General features: G+C 35.8%; 1 protein-coding gene across 3 annotated transcripts; it reads left to right on the forward strand.

Moving 5' to 3' along the window:
* The first annotated feature begins 25 nt into the window (after nt 1-25).
* On the forward strand, nt 26-23,144 carry LOC123533088 (histone acetyltransferase KAT5-like). 3 transcript variants are annotated; one of them, XM_045314725.2, is made up of 14 exons: nt 26-53; nt 138-195; nt 1,965-2,033; nt 2,827-2,978; nt 6,574-6,639; nt 9,956-10,009; nt 11,656-11,715; nt 12,887-13,048; nt 16,066-16,149; nt 16,594-16,683; nt 18,258-18,398; nt 19,026-19,119; nt 19,570-19,732; nt 20,073-23,144. In XM_045314725.2, exons 1-14 carry the CDS (start codon nt 30-32, stop codon nt 20,287-20,289), a joined length of 1,434 nt encoding a protein of 477 aa, XP_045170660.1. In that variant the 5' UTR covers nt 26-29; the 3' UTR covers nt 20,290-23,144. The 3 variants fall into 3 exon arrangements, with proteins under 3 accessions (XP_045170660.1, XP_045170667.1, XP_045170674.1); XM_045314732.2 differs by lacking the exon at nt 9,956-10,009; XM_045314739.2 differs by lacking the exons at nt 9,956-10,009; nt 11,656-11,715.
* The last annotated feature ends 1,847 nt before the right edge of the window (nt 23,145-24,991 follow it).

The following is a 24,991-nucleotide window of genomic DNA, read 5'->3' on the forward strand; positions in this document are numbered from 1 at the left end:
TTGACAAAATATTCAGTGTGAAACTAACCATGACTGTCATGGCGGAAGGAGAGGTAAATTTCAGAAGTGCCTCTTTTTTGTGTTCTTATGCGTTTTTACTTAATCTCAAACTGACATTTCGTGTCTTTCCTTTCCAGTTTGAATTGACAGAAGGCTGCAGACTGCCAGTTTTACTGACAAATGGAGAAGGATGGCGTAAGATTATTTGTTTACATTTTCATTCGTACTCGAAATGTTTCGTATAATAAAATTTGCTGGAATATTTACATTTATTTAAAACTTTTGAAAACTAGAAAAGGCGTTGATGCAGGCACTTGAAAACACCAATACATGTCTGTATTATAAGATGCGTAAAAAAATAAAGATACATTTTAGTAAGTTCTGGCTACAATAACTGAGACTATTTTTATTTTCTGATGACCATTATCTAAGTTATAGGGTAGTTTCCATTTTAGTGGTCCCCACAGACTTTGACTATTTATTTTAGGAGGGTTGTGTTTAAATTTTTGTTGAAATAACTTAACGTTGGTATAGGGCCAGTAGCACTAAGGGAAAAAGCAGGGGTGTGGGGGCTGCAGCCCCCAAAGTAACATGACGTCATGAAGTATTTCCGACCTGGGACCGCTAAACTGGAAGTGTCCCTCACCGTGACATCACGCATTAACATCTGTTTATCTGGTGATGGGCAAAACAAATGCTTTTACATCGTTTGTTTATGGGACCGGAATTTTTTATTTTTAATAACTTTTTTGCTCATTTATGGATTTTCAAAATTCAAAAAGTTTTGAAATACTTACAATTTTCATATTTTCGTATTCAAATTATCTTTTTTCAATGAATAACCGTTTGAAATGACATATAATTTTAAAAGCGGCATAGTGATGTTCAAAACTTCTAGAAAAACACTGTAAGTTAAGCGTTAATAATTAATCCATTTTATTTTGAAATAAAACTTAAAAGCAATTAATAGATTGCTTGTTTTATAACCTTTCCATTGATCAAAAAATTATTGATATAATTTGTGTTTTATGAAAGTTTAGACCGTTACAAAAACATCACTGTTTACAAAAAAACAGTCGGCTTCTGCCCACCCGATCACTGTCTTATCAGTTCTAAAAATAGAAAATACACCGGATTTGTATACAAACACGATGTCTCCTGTAGCATAACCCCATTTGGCTACCTAACCAGTGTCAGACCGCAACATATGCGCACTGACTTTCATGAAAATATGAAAATATGCAGGCCCTTTACAAAACCATACTATGAGTGCTGTAAGATGAATTTTCCATGCGTATCACAGATTGGGGTTGAAATGCCCGAGGACCTGGGATCAAATTGTCTACTGGGGTTGAAATGTTGTGGGGTCGAAAGATCTTGCTACTAGATCAAGATGCATAGCATATATGGGCAGGGTAGATATTAAGAGAGGGACATTCCCCTCTAGTTGGTAGGGGTTTATAGGGATTTAGAAGTGCCTTTTAATGTTGGTTATGGTCTGACAAAAGGTACCTGGCAATCTTGACTTGCTGTGCCATGCAGCAAATAAGTTAGTAACAATTTCAAGTATAATATAAAATCAGATGCTATTTATTTGATGGGAAAACCCAGTCATGTGGTTTACTTTGATGCTTTTCGCAACCTTCCTGCTTAGCTCAGTTAGGGAAAGCCCAGATCAACAGATCAAAGGGTTGTCATCCTGATCCCAGGTGAGACGTATGTTCTCTGTGACGATTGATAAAAGACATCTGAAGTCATTCATCCATCAGCAATACTTGAAGCCATTCATCGTTCAATGATATTTAAAGTCATTTGTCCTTCGCCTCTGAGTCTGATGCATGTTGGGAAGTTGTAATGGTACAGTATCCAGAAACACTGTTACATTAGCTGATGGCCATCACAGTAAGGAAATACTGTTAACATTTTACGACGTTAAACTCAAACATTTTGCGTTTGTCTTACAGATTGGGCGGAGATTCTTGGCAAGAAGGAAGTCAATGGAAAACCACTTTTCTATGTCCATTATGATGACTGTAAGTTTTAACTTTCATCTTTCAAAGCTATTTCAAATAATATTCATTCTGATATGAGCCGCACCATGAGAAAACCAACATAGTGCGTTTGCATCCAGCATGGATCCGGACCAGCCTGCGCATCTGCTGTTCGCTTTCAAAGCCTATTGCAATTAGAGAAACCGTTAGCGAACAGCATGGATCCTGACCAGACTGCACGGATGCTATGTTGGTTTTCTCATGGTGCGGCTCATATAAGGTTAGTTTACGTTTTTTAGATACTGAGTTTGTCAGTGACTTTGTGTTTATAATAAAGCTGTATTTTTTGTGTGTCATACAGAAAATTGACTTTTTGAATGTGTTTATATAAAAAAAATTCCTAGCATCTGGGACAAAGGCATCAGTCTCACTCTGGGTTTCACTATCACTGTCAGCATTTGAATTACCTTTTAATAAAGATGGACGAGATTGTCTCTAAGACTCCGCTAAAGTAGTACTGGCAGTGGTACTGGGACAGGGAGAACAAGTTTCTGATGTATGGGCCATACTTGCAGAAATTGAAATTTTTAAAGGACTGTTATATAGTCCAATAAATTCAAAATCTTCTGGGAGAAGGAACTCGAAAATAAGTAAAACTAAGTCACTTCTGTATAAGTAAACGTGAAAGACAGTTTATATGTTGTTGTTTTTGGGTAAGAATTTGGAATTGTTTTGATATTTTTTTCTCTATTGGCAACATTGTTCAATAAGAATAATGTTAAAATTAGCTGAAAAAGTGCTGAATTAAAAGCAAAATATTTCTGTTCTATTTCAGTTAATAAAAGATTGGATGAGTGGGTACCAGAAGCAAGGATGGACATCAGTAAGATGGAGCATCCTAGAAAGGAACAAAAGACACCAAAGAAGGAAATTGGGAAGGCTGGTACCTCGTCCAGCAGACCCTGCAGTCCTGATCCTACCCTCTTGGTGTGTTTGTCATGAATAACTTTGTATTTCCAAAACAATATACAGTTTGAACAGGGACTGGTAGATTCATTTTCCATTTAAAATAAAAGTGCTATGGACTGTTGAGCTTCCTTGGTGGCCACCTTTATTAAGCAGCCAGTGAGCTAAATTTGCTGTTTTAATTTCAACTTGCCTTAAAAAGTTTTGATTGTGTTTAAGCTTGTGAATTAACTAACTGCAAATAAAGTGAGCCTTTCAATTCAACTAGACACAGTTATTATGATGTACTGGTTCATTGTTTGTTTTGGGTTTAATGCCGTTTTTCAACAGTATTTCAGTTGTGTAATGGCGGGCAGTTAACTTAACCAGTGTTCTTCTGTACCAGTACAAACCTGTTCTCCGCAAGTAACTGCCAACTTCCCCACATGAATCAGAGTTGGAGGACAAATGATTTCAGACACAATGTCCTTGATCAAATCGTCACGGAGAACATACGCCCTGCCCGGAGATCGAACTCATGACCCCACGATCGGTATATCTGCGCTCTCCCTATTGAGCTAAGCGGGCGGGTACACGGGTTAATTGAGTTCGATGATAACATTTTTAGCTCATCTGATTTTTTGAAAAAAAATGATGAGTTATTGTCATCACTTGAGCGGTTGTCGGCGTCGGCGTCGGTGTCGGCGTCGGCGTCTGCGTCGGCGTTGCCTGGTTAAGTTTTATGTTTAGGTCAGCTTTTCTCCTAAACTATCAAAGCTATTGCTTTGAAACTTGGAATACTTGTTCACCATCATAAGCTGACCCTGTATAGCAAGAAACATAACTCCATCTTGATTTTTGCAAGATTTATGGCCCCTTTTGTACTTAGAAAATATCAGATTTCTTGGTTAAGTTTTATGTTTAGGTCAACTTTTCTCCTAAACTATCAAAACTATTGCTTTGAAACTTGGAATACTTGTTCACCATCATAAGCAGACCCTGTACATCAAGAAACATAACTCCATCTTGCTTTTTGCAAGAATTATTGCCCCTTTTGGACTTAGAAAATCAGTTTTCTTGGTTAAGTTTTATGTTTAGGTCAGCTTTTCTCCTAAACTGTCAAAGCTATTGCTTTAAAACTTGCAACACTTGTTCACCATCATAAGTTGACCCTGTACAGCAAGAGACATAACTCCATCCTGCTTTTTGCAAGATTTATGGCCCTTTTTGGACTTAGAAAATATCAGATTTCTTGGTTAAGTTTTATGTTTAGGTCAACTTTTTCTCTTAAACTATCAATGCTATTGCTTTGAAACTTGCAACACTTGTTCACCATCATAAGCTGACCCTGTACAGCAAGCAACATAACTCCATCCTGCTTTTTGCAATAATTATTGCCCCTTGTGGACTTAGAAAATCATTTTCTTGGTTGAGTATTATGTTTAAGTCAACTTTTTAGCTCACCTGAGCACGAAGTGCTCAAAGGTGAGCTTTAGTGATCACCCTGTGTCCGGCGTCCGTCGTCGTCCGTCGTCCGTCCGTCCGTCCGTCCGTCCGTCGTCAACAATTTGACTGTTAACACTCTAGAGGTCACATTTTTGACCCAATCTTAATGAAACTTGGTCAGAATGTTACCCTCAATAAAATCTTGGACGAGTTCGATATTGGGTCATCTGGGATCAAAAACTAGGTCATCAGGTCAAATCAAAGGAAAAGCTTGTTAACACTCTAGAGGTCACATTTTTGGCCCAGTCTTAATGAAACTTGGTCAGAATGTTACCCTCAATAAAATCTTGGACGAGTTTGATATTGGGTCATCTGGGGTCAAAAACTAGCTCATCAGGTCAAATCAAAGGAAAAGCTTGTTAACACTCTAGAGGTCACAATTTTGGCCCAATCTTAATGAAACTTGGTCAGGATGTTACCCTAAATAAAATCTTGGACGAGTTCGATATTGGGTCATCTTGGTTCAAAAACTAGGTCACCAGGTCAAATCAAAGAAAAAGCTTGTTAACACTCTAGAGGTCACATTTTTGGCCCAATCTTAATGAAACTTGGTCAGAATGTTACCCTTAATAAAATCTTGGACGAGTTCGATATTTGGTTATCTGGGTTCATAAACTAGGTCACCAGGTCAAATCAAAGGAAAAGCTTGTTAACACTGTAGAAGCCGCATTTATGACTGTATCTTCATGAAACTTGGTCAGATTGTTAATATTGATGATCTTAAGGTCCAGTTTGAATCTGGGTCATGTAGGATAAAAAACTAGGTCACCAAGCCAAATCAAATGAAAAGCTAGTTTACACTAGAGGCCACATTTATGACCATACCTTAATGAAACTTGGTCAAATCTTGATGATCTATAGCTCAAGTTCAAATCTGGGTTAGGTGGGGTCAAAAACTAGGTCACTAGGTCATATCAAAGGAAAAGCTTGTTAACACTCTCGAGGCCACATTTATGACTATATCTTCATGAAACTTAATCAGAATGTTAAACTTGATGATCTTTAGGGCAATTTTGAATCTGGGTCATGTCGGGTCAAAAACTAGGTCACCGGGTCAAATCAAAGGAAAAGCTAATTAACACTGTAGAGGCCACGTTTATGACCATATCTTAATGAAACTTGGTCAGAATGTTAATCTTGATGATCTTTAGGTCAAGTTTAAATCTGGGTCAGATGGAGTCAAAAACTAGGTCACTAGGTCATATCAAAGGAAAAGCTTGTTAACACTCTAGAGGCCACATTTATAACTATATCTTCATGAAACTTAGTCAGAATGTTAAACTTGATGGTCTTTAGGTCAAGTTCGAATCTTGGTCATGTCGGGTCAAAAACTAGGTCACGGGGGTCAAATCAAAGGAAAAGCTAATTAACACTGTAGAGGCCACATTTATGACCATATCTTAATGAAACTTGTTCAGAATGTTAATCTTGATGATCTATAGGTCAAGTTTAAATCTGGGTCAGGTGTGTTAAAAAACTAGGTCACTAGGCCAAATCAAAGGAAAAGCTTGTTAAGACTCTAGAGGCCAGATTTATGACTGTATCTTCATGAAACTTAATCAGAATGCTAATCTTGATGATCTTTAGGTCAAGTTCGAATCTGGGTCATGTGGGGGCAAAAACTAGGTCACCGGGTCAAAACAAAGGAAAAGCTAGTTAACACTTTAGAGGCTACATTTATGACCATATCTTAATGAAACTTGGTCAGAATGTTGATCTTGATGATCTATAGGTCAATAGGTCAGGTGAGCGATACAGGGCCTTCATGGCCCTCTTGTCTCATAAACTATCAAAGCTATTGCTTTAAAACTTGCAACAGTTTTTCACCATCATAAGTGGACACTGAACTTCAAGAAACATAACTCTATCCTGCTTTTTGCAAGAATGATGGCCCTTTTTAGACTTAGAAAATCATGGGTAGGACAATATTTCTATTACACAAAAAAAAAATCAGATGAGCGTCAGCACCCGCAAGGCGGTGCTCTTGTTCTTTGAATGAATCTGGAGAGATATGTTACTATTTCAACATTATACACAAGCATTTTCATTGTACAAACTAGTCATTATTAGCGATAGAACACAGTAAGTAGAAAATATGGGAAGTAAACATTTTATGTATATTTCTTTACAGAACGGTTCAGCTGGCCCAAACAAAAAATCCTCAATAGGAAGTAGGAAGAGAAAACTAGAAGAGGATGTAAGTTACAACACTGTACAATTGTTTATAGTTTGTTTCAGACGTTACAAGTGTTAGACCCCTAACAGACACAAACAAAGTCATGTAAGGGCTCTTCGATTGGTTTATGTCAATGGAATTGAGATAAATGTAAAATAAGGTAAACAGCCCTTGTAACAAAATTTTTTATCAAAAATTGGCAAAAATGGTCTGTTGAAGTGGCAAATGTTTGATAGAGGACAAGGGAAGCACTTCCCTCTTTCAAACATGAAAAAAGAAGTCAGTGTCAGCAGTCTTCTTATAAAGGACTTACCATACCTTTCAGGCTATGAAGAGGTTCAGATTTCTTACTTGTATTAGTAAGGTTTCATTGTTTCAGTAAGTGTATGAGGTATCAAAATGCATAACAGGGCAAACACATGCATTGATTGTGAACTTGTAAACCCTAAATCTGAAGTTTGAAACAAGTAGGTTTACATGTGTGGAGGAACTCTAAAAATTTAGAAAAAAATAATTCAGACAGTATTATTTTTCATAAACTCTGACTATTTTGAACAGATGACCAATTTTAAAAATCTAGACTATTTTCGGCAGATATATATATTTTTTTTATTTTGAAAATATTCAACTGATAATAAATTTGATTTCTCTGTATACATTTGTTTTAATAAAAAATGGATTCTTCCAGTATACAATATATGTATCAGGGTTCTAGCCAGGATTTTCTGAAGGCATGTTGCAGAAGGATATTTTCTGACGAGCAAAGGGGTGGGTGCGGGAGGGGTGTCCCCTCCTGTATGGGGGTTACCCCAGAAAATTTTGTGTTACTACAACTCTTTTTGGTGCATTTCAGAGTGAAAAACATAGTGGTATTTTCCGTGATTAATAAGCATCATTTGTACAACAAGAAAAGATATTAGGTCATAAAAATCCTATGGAGTTATTTGCTGAATGACAATTAAAAGTTATTCAATTTTAAGTTGCTAAAAATGTTCATTTACTATTTATTGTACATAAAACAACACAATTTTAGCACTGCACACAGATCTATTTGTATTTTAAAGTTTATGTCTTCTATTTCTGCGGAAATTATTTGCTGAAAACTTATCCATTTCAAGTTTTTGAAAATGTCAACTGTTTGTTGTACATACATGTAAAACAACACAATCTGAGACTGTCATCCAGGGAAACGCTGGTTTCCATTTTGGATCAATGGCCATTTGGCGTGGCTGGGAGGGATTCTGAAATTGTGACCGGGGCCTCCGTGGCCGAGTGGTTAAGGTCGCTGGCTTCAAATCACTTGCCCCTCATCGATGTGGGTTCGAGCCTCACTCGGGGCGTTGAATACTTCATGTGAGGTTTTTCATGTGAGGAAGCCATCCAGCTGGCTTACGGAAGGTCCAAAGTGTCCGTTCGTGTTGAAATAATGCACGAAGGGTATTTCAAACTTTTCTCTACAAGTTCTATTTTGAAAGTGACGACAGAAAACATTAATTCTTGCATTGTCTTTTCGATATTCCGCCCGAGAAAACACATTTCATACATGTGAAAAACATTAATATTACGGCGATAATTGTTCAAAAGCATTTTACTGTGTTGCACAATTTTTGACTTAATTCCTTACATTGTCTTTCCTTGATTGCGAAAAACATTCGGACGATAATTGTTGATCATCTGTCATTATATCTAATGACATGTATAATCTTAAAACTTGCGAAAACAGTCACTTTCATGTACACATCACAAGATGCTTTAAAGGCGGAGCTACGATGAAATTTATGTCACACGTTCCACATATAGGAAGCTGTCATTGGTTTATCGGTTATCTTAACTCGCATCGCTTTACCTAAACTATCGGGTAGCACGTGGAAGCTTTTCGAATACACTATCGAATTAATCGGGGTGTTTATTGGGATGATTTTATGACATGTCACTTCGGCAATTAAGGGATGACGGGGGAAATAAGGGATGTCGAATATACAACTCAAAGGTTGAAGGCATGTTGCACGCGACAGGCGATAATAGCCTGGTGAGAACCCTGTGTATATTGGAGTTTCTGCATGGAACATGCATGTACATGTTCTATATACATCCTGAAATCTCAGCCTCTATTGACAAACTTCTGCCAACTTCAGCATTATTCAATTATATAAAAGAGTTGATTTTAAACCAATCATCTGGTGGTACAGATGTATTCCAATTCATGACATCTCTGTTAGGGGTCTTAAAACCTAAATTCAGGACATGTATAATAATTACGGTGAATGGATTTTGCTTACAATATACAGGCTGGTAAAATTACTGCTTACATTAACAAAGCTTTGTGTACTTAGCTTAAGGTACACTCCTTTATAGGGGGGCCTGATTGGCAGAGTGGTAAAGGTTGCTGATTTCAAATCGCTTGCCCCTCACCAATGTGGGTTTGAGCCTCATTCACGTTATTAAATTCTTCTTGTGGGGGAGCCATTCAGCCGGCTTGCGGAAGGTTGGTGTTTCTACCCAGGTGCCAGCCTGTGATGAAATAATACACGGAGTGGCAACTGGAGTCTTTCTCTACCATCAAAGCTGGAAAGTCGCCATATGACCGATGTGAGGCATTAAACCCAAACAAACTCCATACAGCTGCGGATTTAAAACCCTGCAAAGGATGTAAAATTCTTATGTGTGAGAAAGCCATCCAGCTGACATAGGAAAGTCAGTTGTTTTACCAAGGTGCTCTTCCAAACCTGAAGTATTTATATAATGGGTTCGAGGCATGCTGCCCAGGAGAAGCTTTGCTTTTTCTTTGCTCTTGGTGTATACTGTGAAATCATTAATATTCGTGGGGAACTAATTTTAGTGGTTGAGTCAATCCACGAAATTTAATCCCAACTAACAAGTAAAAAAAAAAAAATGGCCATTCATTTAATGTTCAAAAGCTGAAATCCACAAATTCATATCCCCATGAAATTGCCGTTTTGACCAAAACCACGAAGTTTCATGCCCACAAAATTAAGTGATTTTACAGTATACTGCTGGGCTTTTAGAATAAGAGCATATTTAGGTTAAAGGGTGATATTTAAGCATGTAATTGTATGCTTAATATCTATGCACTTTTAGACTAGAGTTAGGTTGTTTTAGGGTCATTTACTACAGAATAAAAACTAGTTGATAGCTTGATTTTGTTTCAGAGGCACTGACGTATAGTGTGTAAGACTTGCTTACCTTCTAAATGACCCAGAAATTTCAACATTGCTTTGTATGTTTTGAAAGATATACTCATGTATGCTATTATGTCTTGGAACTTGGTGGTAGACTGTCTCTCTGCATGAGTCTTGTAACCCTGTTGTATTTACAGATTGTAGATCCTGTATCCTTGCCGAACACACCTCATACACAAAGTGCAAGTGTGGTAAGAGTTCATCCTGTGCTTGAGTTTCTCTTGTTAGAATGCAGCATTTCAACAGAAACAAAGTTTAGAAATTTTAAGGATTATGGAGGGAGACAATTTTTTTTTAAAATATATCACATCAGTATGATGGAAATTTATTAAAGGTTCAACAAAAAACACCTTTGCTTTAAAAAAAATTCTCACACATTATTTGCTTTTAAAGTCATATTTTGCAAGAAAAAATAAGGACTTAAAATACATGCTAAAATTGTTAAGGAAGACTGTTCTGTGTCCAAAAAATGTAAAGGAAATGCCAGGGAATTTTATGTCTCTGATAATCTGTGGGAACCCTCTTGTTAAACTTGATAAGTTGTATCAGATCAGTAATGTCAAGGTCACAGGCAAATGTGCTTTGTTTAGTGTTAGGGTTACCAGCTGTATAACATGTATGGCAATATGACTTCTATATGCTTTTTAAGAGACCGTTTGTGGAACATACAGCACTTAATACGAGTGACACCTTGTTTTATTGTTTGGCAGTATTTCTTTATAAAGCACAAAGAAGAAAAAAGAAGTTGTGCAAACATGTTGTTCAGATGTATTTGATCACTTTTCAACACTTACTCCTGCAATGTGCGATAACACTGATCTTTAAACAAAGATAAATTATTGCTAAGTTCATGTTCGAGTGTATATAAGTTGTTGTATACAAAAAACTTGAGATTATTGGAAAGGAGGTAACAAAAATATTATATTTAAGAATTATAGCCATTTTTATCCCCCGCCGATGAAATCGGGAGGGGGGTATTGAAATGGCGTTGTCCGTCCGTCAGTCCGTCAGTCAGTCCGTCCGTCCGTCCGTCCGCAGCCATTTCTCAGTAACTACTTGGTAGAATTTCATGAAACTTGAAATAAACATGAACCAACATACTGCGATGATGCCCGTCAAGTTTTTTTTTTGATTGGTCAATTTCCCTCAGAGTTATTGCCCTTGATTTAATAAAAAATGTCTGTCTGCAGCCATTTCTCAGCAACTAACAGGTAGAATTTCATCAAATTTGAAATAGACATGAACCAAGATACTGCGCTGATGCCCGTCAAGTTTTTTTTTTGATAGGTCAATTTCCCTCAGAGTTATTGCCCTTGATTTAATGAAAAATGTCCGTCTGCAGCCATTTCTCAGTAACTAGCAGGCAGAATTTCATCAAACTTGAAATAGACATGAACCAAGATACTGCGACGATGCCCTTCAAGTTTTTTTTCGATTGGTCAATTTTCCATTTAGTTATTGCCTTTTAATTGTTTAAAAATCCACAGATCTGTACATAACAAACCAACCAATTGGAAAAATTTCATTAAACTTCTTCCATTCTTTTCCATGCACATTTATTATAAACATGTGATGTTGTGTACCTACACCTGGTCACCACCTTACATTGGTCACCCCCCCCCACCCACCCAAACAAACCATTCATTTTCTTTTAATTTGATTTGACTAATGAAATTATTTGCTTCTTGGTAACATTCTTAACTTTTTGCAGGATATATTTTTTTGCCGTTCCTCAACTCTGACCCTTTCGGCGGGGGATTCCAATTCATCGAATTTGCTTGTTGAAACTGAGGCCTAAAGCGTTTTTATTCTGATAAATAAAACCATGTATTTTCAGGGTATAGATTCCAGTGGAAGTAGGTCAGCTACACCTTCAATACCACATATTAATTCTTCAGTAAGTACATGTTACATGTATTTGTCAGACTGTGACATGTCAGTTTTGTAGTTGTGAATATAGACCCATCCACATTAGCTTGGAAGTATAGGGGTGGCCCAGTGGTCTAGTTGTAGCACACTTTCTCTGTCGATACAGAGGTCCAATGTTTAGATTTTAGTCCAGGCACTGGAAATTTCTGAGGTGTTCTTGAGTGTCTCCCACCCTATTCAGACCAGTACTGGTTCTTCCCAGGAAAGACGGCTTGCATGTATTGGTGCTATACACCGAGCCTTTTAAAGAACCAAGCTGTTTATAAAAAAGTAAAAAAAAAACTAGGCTAAGTTAGCTGGACATGTCTGTAGCTAAAATATTTCTCTTTGGGGGCTTTTTCTTGATCTGTCCCTCTGGTTAGATTGCTGTGTGTGTGTACTGGGAGAGGTTGAATTTGGCGCCCTCAGTGCCTCTTGTGTGTAAAGTTAAGTACCTTTGAATGTGTTTGTCATGAAAAGGGTGCTAAATCTTATAAAATGATATGATACAATTGAAAGTGGAGTGGAGAGGTTGCTAATTCAGTTTGTTGATGATGCTGTCCTTCACAATTCCACAGTTATCAGAAAAAAATGTAATATTTTATAAATTGTTGTGGCGAAGTAGTAAAAGTCACTTGCTTAAAATCACTCATACTTAGTGGCTTTTGGTTCAGACATCCATCAGATGTAAAATTAATCGCCCTTTAAGCTTGTTGAAGGACAGTTGTTCTGTCCGGGTGCCTTCTGCTGTCTGAATTTATATCTGGAGAAACATACAGAAGTTTCCTGTAGGAAGTCACTGTATGACATAATTACATAAAACCCAACAAAGCAAACAAATAGTAAAAGGGAGTAGATAAAGGTACTGTGTAGTTATACTGGTTGTTATTGTGAAATCTTTTGATATTGTGAGCATTAAATTTTTTGTTTCAGCTTTTTCAAGGGGATATGAATATTTTGTAGATTACAATTTACAAAGATTGAAAGATAAGGAAATTTATTTGTTTGTTTGATGAAATTTCGTGGATTAACATGACCACAGAATTGATGAAAATTAGTCCCTTATGAACATTTGTGATTTTGCATTATATGGTTCATTATTGTAATTTCAAGTCATTAAAATGACATTATGGTGTACAACTGATATTTTCCTTCAACAGCAAGATTTGAATGCAGATGGCAGCACCACACCATTAGCTCCAAGACAGACTGGCAGTATGGTAGCACACCACGATGATGCAGTTACCAGGATGAAAAATATAGAATTAATAGAGTTAGGACAGTTTAGGATCAAACCTTGGTACTTCTCGCCATACCCACAGGTTGGTGTTTATGTTACCTCGGCCATCAAATAAAACAGAGAAAGTATTAGAATGCCGATGTCTTATGTTCAGTTCAGGGATTTTGCAAATAGTTTACCACGTCTATTTAACAAAAAGTTTGTTGTCTCATATAAAGGAGCTGTCAGTTACATGTACATTTTCAGGTCAAGTAATCACTTCTATGTTTTGGTTTAATTTTGATGTTGGTTTAAAGGCATTTTCTAACTTTATATCAGTTATGTATTTGGAAGTTAACCTGAACAGTGTCCCTAGAATCTTTGCTACCACTAACTTATTCCCCTCAAAATATTTATAGGAATCGCCATGAGAATCATTTTCCTTGCCAGGGAATCATACTCACAGTGTTATGCTCTTGATATACCAAGCTAATCATGTGAACATTGTTTCGATGTAGACAAAATGGTAGAAAAAGTGTTTGCCAAACTCCCAAAATACGTATTTGGAAACTGATAAAATGTGACTGTGAACAGATGAAATTGGGTGAAATGTTATACCTTTTCAGCAGTTGAATGGGATGGACCTATTGACTTGGTTAACTCAGTAGTAGAACAACTTTCCAAGTGGATAATGTTGCCGACCTTGAACCATTTGCCTCTTACCACTGTTGGTTCTAAACCATGCTTGGTGCATCGAGTTCGCTCATATGAGCCATCTGTGGTGCCCGTCTGTGCTGGATATTATGCTAAGAAGGGCAACTGGGATCTTATTCCACTTCAAAAAGCTGAAAAGTGGCCATTAAGCCTATAATTATGTCAGTGTGACATTTAAACTAACAAAAGCAGAATAAGTCAGTGAGGAGGTTTATGTCGAATCAGAAGGCGAGAAAAGGTTCTCAGTGGTGATTGACTGAAGACCATAAGTCTTCACGCCTTTTTAGCTCATCTGATTTTTTAGCTCACCTGAGCAATGCTCAGGTGAGTTTTTCTGATCGCTCGATGTCCGGCGTCCGTTGTCCGTCGTCTGTCGTCCTTCGTCCATCGTCTGTCAACATTTAGCTTGTGTATGCGATAGAGGCTGTATTTTTCAATTAATCTTCATGAATATTGGTCAGAATGATAACCTTGATGAAATCTAGGCCGAGTTCGACAATGGGTCATCTCGGGTCAAAAACTAGGTCACTAGGTCAAATCAAAGAAAAACCTTGTGTATGCGATAGAGGCTGTATTTTTCATTTAATCTTCATGAATATTGGTCAGAATGATAACTTTGATGAAATCTAGGCAGAGTTCGAAAATGGGTCATCTTGGGTCAAAAACTAGGTCACTAGGTCAAATCAAAGAAAAACCTTGTGTATGCGATAGAGGTGGTATTTTTCAATTAATCTTCATGAATATTGGTCAGAATGATAACCTTGATGAAATCTAAGCCGAGTTCGAAAATGGGTCATCTCGGGTCAAAAACTAGGTCACTAGGTCAAATCAAAGAAAAACCTTGTGTATGCGATAGAGGCTGTATTTTTCAATTCTTCTTCATGAATAATGGTCAGAATGATAACCTTGATGAAATCTAGGCCGAGTTCAAAAATGGGTCATCTCGGGTCAAAAACTAGGTCACTAGGTCAAATCAAAGAAAAACCTTGTGTATGCGATAGAGGCTGTATTTTTCAATTGATCTTAATGAATTTTGGTCAGAATGATTGCCTTGATGAAAGCTAGGCCGAATTCGAAAATGGGTCATCTCGGGTCAAAAACTAGGTCACTAGGTCAAATCAAAGAAAAACCTTGTGTATGCGATAGAGGCGGTATTTTTCAATTGATCTTCATGAATTTTGGTCAGAATGATTACCTTGATGAAATCTAGGCCGAGTTCGAAAATGGGTCATCTGGGGTCAAAAACTAGGTCACTAGGTCATATCACGTAAAAACCTTGTGTATGCGATAGAGGCTGTATTTTTCAATTGATCTTCATGAATTTTGATCAGAATGATTGCCTTGATGAAATTTAGACCAAGTTCGAAAATGGGTCATCTGGGGTCAAAAACTAGGTCAATAGGTCAAATCAAAGAAAAACCTTGTGTATGCGATAGAGGCTGTATTTTTCAATTGATCTTCATGAATTTTGATCAGAATGATTGCCTTGATGAAATTTAGACCAAGTTCGAAAATGGGTCATCTGGGGTCAAAAACTAGGTCAATAGGTCAAATCAAAGAAAAACCTTGTGTATGCAATAGAGGCTGTATTTTTCAACTGATCTTCATGAAATTTAGCCAGAATGATTACCTTGATAAAATCTAGGCTGATTTCGAAAATGGGTCATCTGGGGTCAAAAACTAGGTCACTAGGTCAAATCGAAGAAAAACATTGTGTATGCAATAGAGGATGTATTTTTCAATTGATCTTCATGAAATTTGGTCAGAGTGATTGCCTTGATGAAAACTAGGCGGTTTTGAATATGGGTTATCTGAGGTCAAAAACTAGGTCACTAGGTCAAATTAAAGAAAAATCTTGTGTATGCGATAGAGACTGTTTTTTTCAGTTGATATTTATGAAATTTGGTCAGGTTGATTGCCTTAATGAAATCTAGGTCGAATTTGAATATGGGTCATCTGAGGTCAAAAACTAGGTCACTTGGTCAAATCAAAGAAAAAACTTCTGTATGTGATAGAGGCTGTATTTTTCAGTTGATCTTCATGAATTTTGGTCAGAATGATTGCCTTGATAAAATCTAGGTCGAGTTTGAACATGGGTCATCTAGGGTCAAAAACTAGGTCATATCTAAGAAAATGCTTGTTTTATTGCAAGAGACCAATTTTTTGGTCCAATCTTAATGAAAATTGGTCAGAATATTTGTTTCCATGAAATCACTAGGTCAAACATGTTTTACACTGTTATGGAGTGTTTCTTAGGTGAGCGACCTAGGGCCATCTTGGCCCTCTTGTTTGTTGTTAGGTTCTTATGGAGGTCTAGCTAATTACTGCTATGGAGTCAAGGAACACTGTTTATGTTATTTGTAAAATGATGTAATTGCAAATTATTAATTTCAATGTATATTTCAGGAATTGACGAGTACTCCTAATTTATACATTTGTGAATATTGCCTCAAATATGTGAAAAGCAACAAATGTTTAGAAAGACATTTGGTAAGTTAAAGAATTTTTGCTACAGAGTTTCGGAATTTCCCCATTATTTGTTTGGCAGAGCTGTGATGAATTGTGGGATAGCCCAAATCATTTCACCTATAACCCTTTAAACATGTGGCCAAATCTTAGTTAAGTTCAAAGTCATTCATTATTTATAGAATCTTTTAACAGATTCCTGAACATCTGAAAATTCCAATTTTTAGAAAGATCCCAGCTATTTTACCAATTTGAAAATAAGCATTAATACAGTATATTTCTGTATACTGCTGTTGTTCTTGAGAAGAGGTATATATGCTAAGAATTTCATCTAAAGAAAGATGTACTAAGCTTTTGTTGACAGTTGTTTGCTCTGAGGAGATGTCTAACACTCAGTAACAGAGGTTATACTGTATTTTGACACATGGGCTATTTTTTTATACTAATTCAAATTATTTCTTGTTACAGGCAAAGTGTATGTTAAGACATCCTCCTGGCAATGAAATTTATAGAAAATCCAACATCTCAATATTTGAAATAGATGGTAGGAAAAATAAGGTAAGTCATTTTCTCTTTAAGATTTTAAGTATTACATGCACATTTTTAAACTCCTTTAAAATACAGTGGAACCTTGCAGTCACAGTGATAAACCTCTATATGAAGCATGTGTTTCAATTCCCATTGAACCCACATTGCTATGACATCACATATGGCGGAGCTTTCCAGAGGTCACAATGCTTGTTTGGCTACCTTTGTTTATACATGTCACACTGTCATATGTGATGCTTGCTTTTTATTCAATGTTACCCATGGAAAGTGTGTATTGTGGCTAATCTTTCAGCTGCCTGTTGTTGATGATTTTTAAAGTTATTGCTTTGTAGATTTATAATTTCAGAAGTGTGTTACATAAGATCAATTAAAAACAATGTGTTAGATGATGAAAATAAAACTGTAAATTGTAGTCTGATAATATTCATATGGGTATTACACATATGAGCCGCGCCATGAGAAAAACCAACATAGTGGGTTTGCGACCAGCATGGATCCAGACCGGCCTGCGCATCCGCACAGTCTGGTCAGGATCCATGCTGTTCGCTTTCAAAGCCTATATCAATTAGAGAAACCGTTAGCAAATAGCATGGATCCTGACCAGACTGCGCAGATGCGCAGGCTGGTCTGGATCCATGCTGGTCGCATCCCACTATGTTGGTTTTCTCATGGCGCGGCTCAATTATGGTTGTGTTTAAAGTATGCATAGAGGGCTTCACACTTCAAACAAACCCATATATTTCATACTCATGTGCAAAACTAAACCTTGATTTATATCTGAAAAAATGGTTTTGTGGTACTAACCTATGCTGAAGGAGTTTTAAAAGATTACATTAAATTCTGCAAGATTTTGCTAGACTTTTCGAAGAAAAAGTAGAGCTATTGCACTCGCCCCAGCGCCGGCATCACTGTCGCCATTGGTTAAAGTTTTTGATAAAGTCAGATATCTCTGTTACTATCAAAGCTATTGACTTGAAAGTTGAAATGGTTATTTACTATCAAAGTCTACACCAAGAGAAACAATACCCATAACTCTGATTTGAATTTTGACAGAGTTATGCCCCTTTTTAACTTAAATTTTTTTTATTAAAGTTTTTGATGAAGTCAAATATCTCTGTTACTATCAAAGCTTTTGACTTGAAACTTGAAATAGTTATTTACTATCAAGTCTTCACCAGGAGAAACAATCCCCATAACTCTGATTTGAATTTTGATAGAGTAATGCCCCTTTTTAACTTAGATTTTTTTGGTTAAAGTTTCTGATAAAGTCAAATATCTCTGTTACTAACTTACTATCAAAGCTTTTGACTTGAAACTTAAAACAGTTATTTACTACCAAAGTCTACACCAGGCGAAACAATCCCCATAACTCTGATTTGAACTTTGACAGAGATATGCCTCTTTTTAACTTAGAATTTTTTGGTGAAAGTTTTATAAAGTTTTTATTGGCAAAGCTCTAATTCAGAGCCAAGCACTGAGAAAAGTTGAGTGTGCTGTCTTACAGACAGCTCTTGTTATTCAGCTGTTTAGCTAATACTGGGTTGATAAATTGTTGTTTTTTTTTTTGTTGTTTTTTTTTTCAGATATATGCTCAAAACCTTTGTTTATTAGCGAAGTTATTTCTAGACCACAAAACATTATATTATGACACAGACCCGTTCTTGTTCTATGTGTGCTGTGAAAGTGATAATAAAGGCTACCATATAGTGGGCTATTTCTCAAAGGTAAGATAACCCATACTAGTAATAGACAATTTAGGTGCAATTTGATCAATAGCATACAACTGTTTGGATATGATAAGTTTCCAGTTAAAAGAGTAAGGAACAACTTCAGATGTTCCAATTTTTGTCTTCTTTATTTCATGTTTTAAAAACCATAGATAACGGTGTATAATGCACACACCTGATTTAATCCAGAACTGCTGAGAAATTTATTTTCGTCAGTTTTGAGGTAGGTTGAAAACCAAAGTACTGGTAGAAGTTTGCTTTGACACCAGTAATCAATTTTAAGAGCCTAATTGCAATACCGGATAGAAAAAGGAGCGACTGTCTTCTTCTTGTCTGTCAGAAATTACTCTGTCAATAATGATCACATTTGAAAATCGTCTTTACCTTTGTTTAGTGAGCACCAACAATTCTAGGGTGGTCCTGGGGGTCAAAATACTGTGCATTATACACAGATATCTAAGGTATTAGTGGACATGGGTGAAACAAATTAAGGGACATATTTTTCTGTGCACTTCTCATTTTTAATCAGAAATGGAATTAGAAATCTTATAGTCAAATGATCTGAGTTCACAGGTGCTCTTTAGCAGAAGTTTTACTGTAAATTAGAACTATTATATTTTACAGGAGAAAGAATCATCTGAAGATTATAATGTAGCTTGTATTCTTACCTTACCACCATACCAGAAAAAAGGATTTGGAAAACTGTTAATAGAATTTAGTAAGTACAAATTTAAAGATATATCTTTAGAATACAATGTACTTATTTTGCATTTGGAGCCCATGGTATATTTGTTTGTTTTGGGTTTATACCGGAAAAAAAAGGATGTAGAAAACTGTTAATAGAATTTAGTAAGTACAAAAGATATATCTTAAGAATATTTGTTTTGCATTTTGAGTCCAGGATATATTTGTTCGTTTTGGGTTTAGCAAATTCAAAGTATTTGTTAAAATTATCTGCATTATGCCCGAAAACACAAACATTTAGGTTTCACAAATACTTCACACTGCAAATGAGATGGCTAACCATGAAATCATTAAATAAAGCTGGGGCGAAATTTCTCCTATCTACAGTAATAAAGCTTTATTGAAATTGAAGGACACAGCTTTTTGTGAATAAATGCATTTCAGTCCAGCTTGTTAGTAGAAATTAATATTTTATAACTTCTAGGTTATGAATTGTCAAAAGTAGAGGGAAAAACTGGATCTCCAGAGAAACCCCTGTCTGATCTCGGCCTTTTGTCATACAGAAGTTACTGGTCACAGACAATCACAGAAATCCTGCTGAACCTGAAACCAGAGGAAGGAAATGATAAACCTGTCATCACTATCAAGTAAGTATATTGTAAAATTGATAATTTTACAGTCAGTCTTAAGCAGTGCTCTTTTTATGATAAAAATTATAAGCCACAGAATCACTAGTTGCTTGCAAGTCTAGGGTTACAGAAACTCAGTGATTTATATGAAATAGTCTTTTAAGCTAATCCATGCAATGCTCATGGGAGAGCTATTTTGATCCCCCTTTGTCCAGCCATTTGTTGTCCATTAATTATTTAATTGTTTACACACTAGATGCATCATTTCCTAGGTGATCATCATTAACAGTACAGAATGTTAATGACCATAACACCTTAGTAAAGTTCAGTAATGGGCAAGATCTTTTTGTATTTTCAGTGAAATTTCGGAATTGACGAGTATAAAGAAAGAGGACGTGATCTCAACCTTACAGCATCTTAACCTTATCAATTATTATAAAGGACAGTATATAATCGTGCTAGCTAAAGACTTACTTGCTGCACATTATAAATCCATGAGTAAACGTAAAGTACGAATAGATCCAAAGTGTTTACACTGGCAGCCAAAAGACTGGAGTAAACGTGGGAAGTGGTGAGAGGAATATTTATGTTTAAGGTGAAGAAATGAAATAAGGGGCGCCAAGTTGAAATAATTTCTGTGCAGAAGTGTTGAATCTATTGAAAGTGAAGTTGGAATTTGTGCAAAATGTTTACGTTTGCAGTAAAAAGACTGAAATAAATGTGGAAAGTTGGAAATAGGTACTTACTATACATAGAAAAGGGAGAAATTGAATGGTCAGAAGAGCACCACTGTGAAGTTATTTCAGTGCATCAATATTGTAATTGTAGAGATGTATTGTGTTACAATAAAAAGTAGGAGCATAAAATTTTAAAACAAAAAATGTTTTTATACAGTTATTTATCTTTTGGTCCTACAGACAATTTTCTTAATATGTGAAAATGTAAAAAAAATGAACACTTAATTTGATGCATATATATTCAAATGTTGTGAACAGGTGTTTTATTATACCTGACTTTCAAAATTAAGATCATTCAGTTGAGCTAATTGTTACAAATGACAGTATAAAGAACATCAATCTAAGTTAAAGTATTTCTGCATGTTTGGATCAAATCTTTTTCGACATTGAAAAATTTGATTAAATCCTGATTTTCAAAACTTCAGAATATACTTTATATATAAAATTCAGCATATAAAAAGATGACATTTCACAGACATAAATTAATTTTTCTACAATGTAGATTTTACTGAAACTCTAAAGTTGTATAAAAACATGGATTATAATATGGCGAAATAAAATGTACATGTCCGTATGTTTCTTTTTGAGATATTTGCCCGTGATTAAAGAGATCAGCCATTAATTCATGAAATGGTTTCAAGTCCAGGCAATATTCTATGTTATCCAAATAAGTGACGTCTGGTTTATCAAACTTGCAAAACTATGTTTAAGCTTATAAAAAGAAGCCTTGTAAACCAGTCTTGGAATACAATTTCAAAATTATATTCGTAAACAACCAACCAGATCTAGAGTTTTGAGGCAGGCCTCCAGATTCAGTTTATATCCTTTGACTTGGAATACTGTTAATGGTAAACTATTTATGAACTATCCTGATTTGAGTGCATGTAATACTACAAATTTTATATAGAAGTGATATTTTCTGGGTCCCCAAAAAAACCCCACAAAACCCATTAAAAGATTTTTTGCAAGCTGAAAACTGTTTTGGCAAAAAAATACTGAAAACCTAATTAATAAAAAAAAATTATATAATTATCTTTGTGACCAAGCGTTTAAATATGCTGACTTTAATCACTTACCCCACTTGTCTGTGAAGCCCTACATTAGATATAGAGTGTTTCCTTGGTGTGAGGAGGTAATCAAGCTGGCTTGCAGTAGGCTTGTGTTCCACTGAGGTGCCATTCTGTGCCTGAAATAACATCTGTACCTGGGATCTTACTGGACTATTAAAGCTGGAAATTCACCATATAATCTGAAATGTGTCAGTGTGACTTATTGAGCGGTTAGTCAAGGTCATACTTAATAAGTCAAAGGTCAAAACTTGGTGCAGTTCCTTGTCCGGGCTGTATAACTCAGCCATTGATTGAGGGTTTCTTAAATAACTTGGCACAAGTTTGCCACAATGAGACAGTCTGTTTGGCATATGTACTTGAAAGGTCAAGGTCACACTAAGGGGTCAAAGGTCAAAAGTTGATGCAGTTTTTCTTGTCTGCTGTAACTTAGCTACTGATGGAGATGTATAAATGTTAGTCCTATTGACAGCTGGCGGGCTTGACATGTTGCCCATGGGCATCTAGTGTACAGAAAGCCATGTTTGTGATGAGCTAGATTTACCTCGGAAGAATACCAGATTGCCAATTGTGAATACACAATTGCAGTGTAATTATGGGTGTGCTACCTTAAATCTTAAAAAAAACACCTGATGAAATGAGGGTTTTGTTTGTATTGGAAACTATAATTGATAAGTTTATATTTTAGCTGTCTGTTGTTTTACTTTAGAATAATTTTATAATCATTATGATTGAAAAAAGGTCAAAGTTTTGGTACAACTGTTGCTATTGAATTGTATAATTGTGAACAGGCTTTTTTATGAGCATAAACCCTTCAAGGTGGTGTTTTGCCTTTACTGACATAAGATTATAATGTTTTTCCTGTTTTCACTATTACACATTTACATGTCATAAAATCAACCACTAATACAGAACTTCCTTGTGTATAATAAGCTTCAATAATAAGGAAGCAGTATTTAATAAATTAAATCTTTTATGAGTGAACATGTCCAAAAAACTACACATTTCAGTTTGTACGGTACTGGTATCAACTGAATATTGAAATACAATGATTGTAACCTGTAGTAAACAGCCAGCCAAGGGAGAAACACAGTCCCGCTGCTTAAGGCAGGTATCTGCTTAACCTTTAGCCTTCTGGCGGCAAGAGATTCTACCTTTGCGACCAGTGCAGACCAAGATCAGCCTGCACATCCATACAGGCTGATCATGGTCTTCACTGTTCGCTATTCACTCAGTAAATTGTCAGTGAACACCCCTTGGAATAATAAATGGTATTGCTCAAATTAAATGATGGACCAGTCCATTTTAGAAATTTAGCAGGTTAAATGTTAAGACAAGTTCTATTAAGAACAAAAAGCTATTTTGAGAAGTTAGCTTACTGGCTACTTGAAGGCCAGTGGCTGTTTAATACAGGTGGCCCCTAAGGCAGGTTCAACTGTATTTTATGTACATGTTTCATACATTGATGGAATACTGGTAATAGGGCAACATTTATTAGAAGTGAAGATGTTACTTTGTACTGAAAACTTGCCATAAAGAAATTGATTCTGAATTGTTCTCGTGTGTGCTATTGTACTGTGTAATACAACTTCGTAAAACTCCAATAAAGATATTAATATATCGGTATTAGATGAGTTTTTGTTATTTTTTTTTATCCAGTTAAGAATAAGAGATGTGATACATGAAAAAAAATGTATTGAACCATACAGTTTTACTGAAATGAAATAAATATACTGGTTGTTTATATCCTAGTTTATATATGGAAAGGAATTTAATTTAACTTGACATCATGATGACAATGAAAGCCAGAACTCATATCTTAAATAATTTAAAGATTATCTCCCTTTTTGTATTTTTAACATTTTACATTTTTGAACATTTAAGACAATAACTTTGACTTCACTGTAACTTGGAACAATGATGGACTGTAATAAGGGGAAATGAAGAACACAAAAACAGAGCATATTGAAGGTTACTTGATACACAGCTAGATGGCAAGGAGAGGCAATAAAAAGAGCAGGAACCTTAAACTCTTCTACAGATATTGATAACTTTCCATCTGCAGAAGGGAATTTACTGAAACTATATAACGAGATAGGTCAAGCATTCATTTAATCCAATGACCAGCAAAGAATTTTCAGAAAAAGACCAACTTATTTACATATCGTATCATGATGGAGAAAATAGCTCCGCTGAATCATAAAGTATTACTATATAAATGGATTATAATAGCTCCACCAACTACGGACCATGCGCAGTCAATGAGCTGGAGCAGTTCCCAAAATACAGGGATGGCTCATTTGAGAAACTGCTCAAGATTCTGTGTGATGTATGGACAAAGTTTAGAATGAAAAACATGCTTCTTTTCTTTTAATGCACATTCAAAGTTTACTGATCACTTCCACGGTCTAAACATTGTCAGCACAGCAAGTTTCGTAAATCTGCTACTAATTCCATTTAATTTAGTATTATTATTAAAATCCAACTTTTGGTTACTTTCATCATTGATCTTTAAATTTGGGACTTTGTGGTTATTACAGTTCATCCATTTCATCAGTAAAAGAAATATCTTGGAGGATGGAATGACTTCATTTTGCTTTTCGGCATAGTAATAACTTTATAGCCCTAGCTGGTAACACAGTTCTGTATATACTGGATCAACAAGAGTGCAGGAAATTGTCTACAAGCTAGGCTGTCCAGGAAAGTATTAAGCAAATCAAGGTTTATTTTACTTGTGGCTTTGACCTGTCAAGGAAGTAAAATGGGCATTTTAACTGTAAGTTGGTCATACATCACTTTCTGACATGTCTATGAATTAAGTTTTGCTTCCAACACACTATGCCTTGATTTCATTAGAAGGTCAATAAATGATATAAATCTAAACATAGGTGACTAAGAGAATACATGAAGATAGCTCTTTATTGGCAGTCACCTTTTGTTAAATCTGTATTTATTGTAATTTTCATTCGGTATAATCAATGATAAAACATAGTTAGCACTTGTGTACAGAGCTAAAACACGTACTAATCTGTGCAAGAGCAAATCTTTTTAAGGTACAGGTCAGCAATGACATCATAATATTGTGACGTTACCACAATGTGATGTCATGTTGCACCGTCTTGGTAAAACCTTAATTCTAGAATAAATCTACCAACCTCTGGTGGTTTATGTAAGTTGGGTGGTTCTACTAAGATGCCTGCCTGAACCTGAAATAATGTTCAAATGGGCGAGTGTCATTAAAAGATATCCTTATGATCAAGGCTGAAACCCAACACAACAAACTTATAATCAACCTCTGCAAAGGTTTGGATTTGATCATTGTTTCTCGTTATGGAATTTTATACTTCAGTAATTGTTTCCTGTTAGGTTTGGTTGATATTCCGTTGGTTTTCTTATCTGCATCTGCATCTCAAAAGTTTTGCGTGGAAGCAGGTTTCTCTAAAAGCGTACTAGACCAAATGCTTTTAAACTTC

This window comes from Mercenaria mercenaria, chromosome 1 (assembly GCF_021730395.1).
Source record: "Mercenaria mercenaria strain notata chromosome 1, MADL_Memer_1, whole genome shotgun sequence".
In the NCBI taxonomy this organism is placed as follows: Eukaryota; Metazoa; Mollusca; class Bivalvia; order Venerida; family Veneridae; genus Mercenaria; species Mercenaria mercenaria.

Coding starts and splice junctions, on each gene's coding strand:
- LOC123533088 (XM_045314725.2), top strand. CDS start 30: ATGACTGTCATGGCGGAAGGAGAG. Junction 54..137: donor CTGTCATGGCGGAAGGAGAG/GTAAATTTCAGA, acceptor TTTCCTTTCCAG/TTTGAATTGACAGAAGGCTG. Junction 2,034..2,826: donor CTATGTCCATTATGATGACT/GTAAGTTTTAAC, acceptor GTTCTATTTCAG/TTAATAAAAGATTGGATGAG.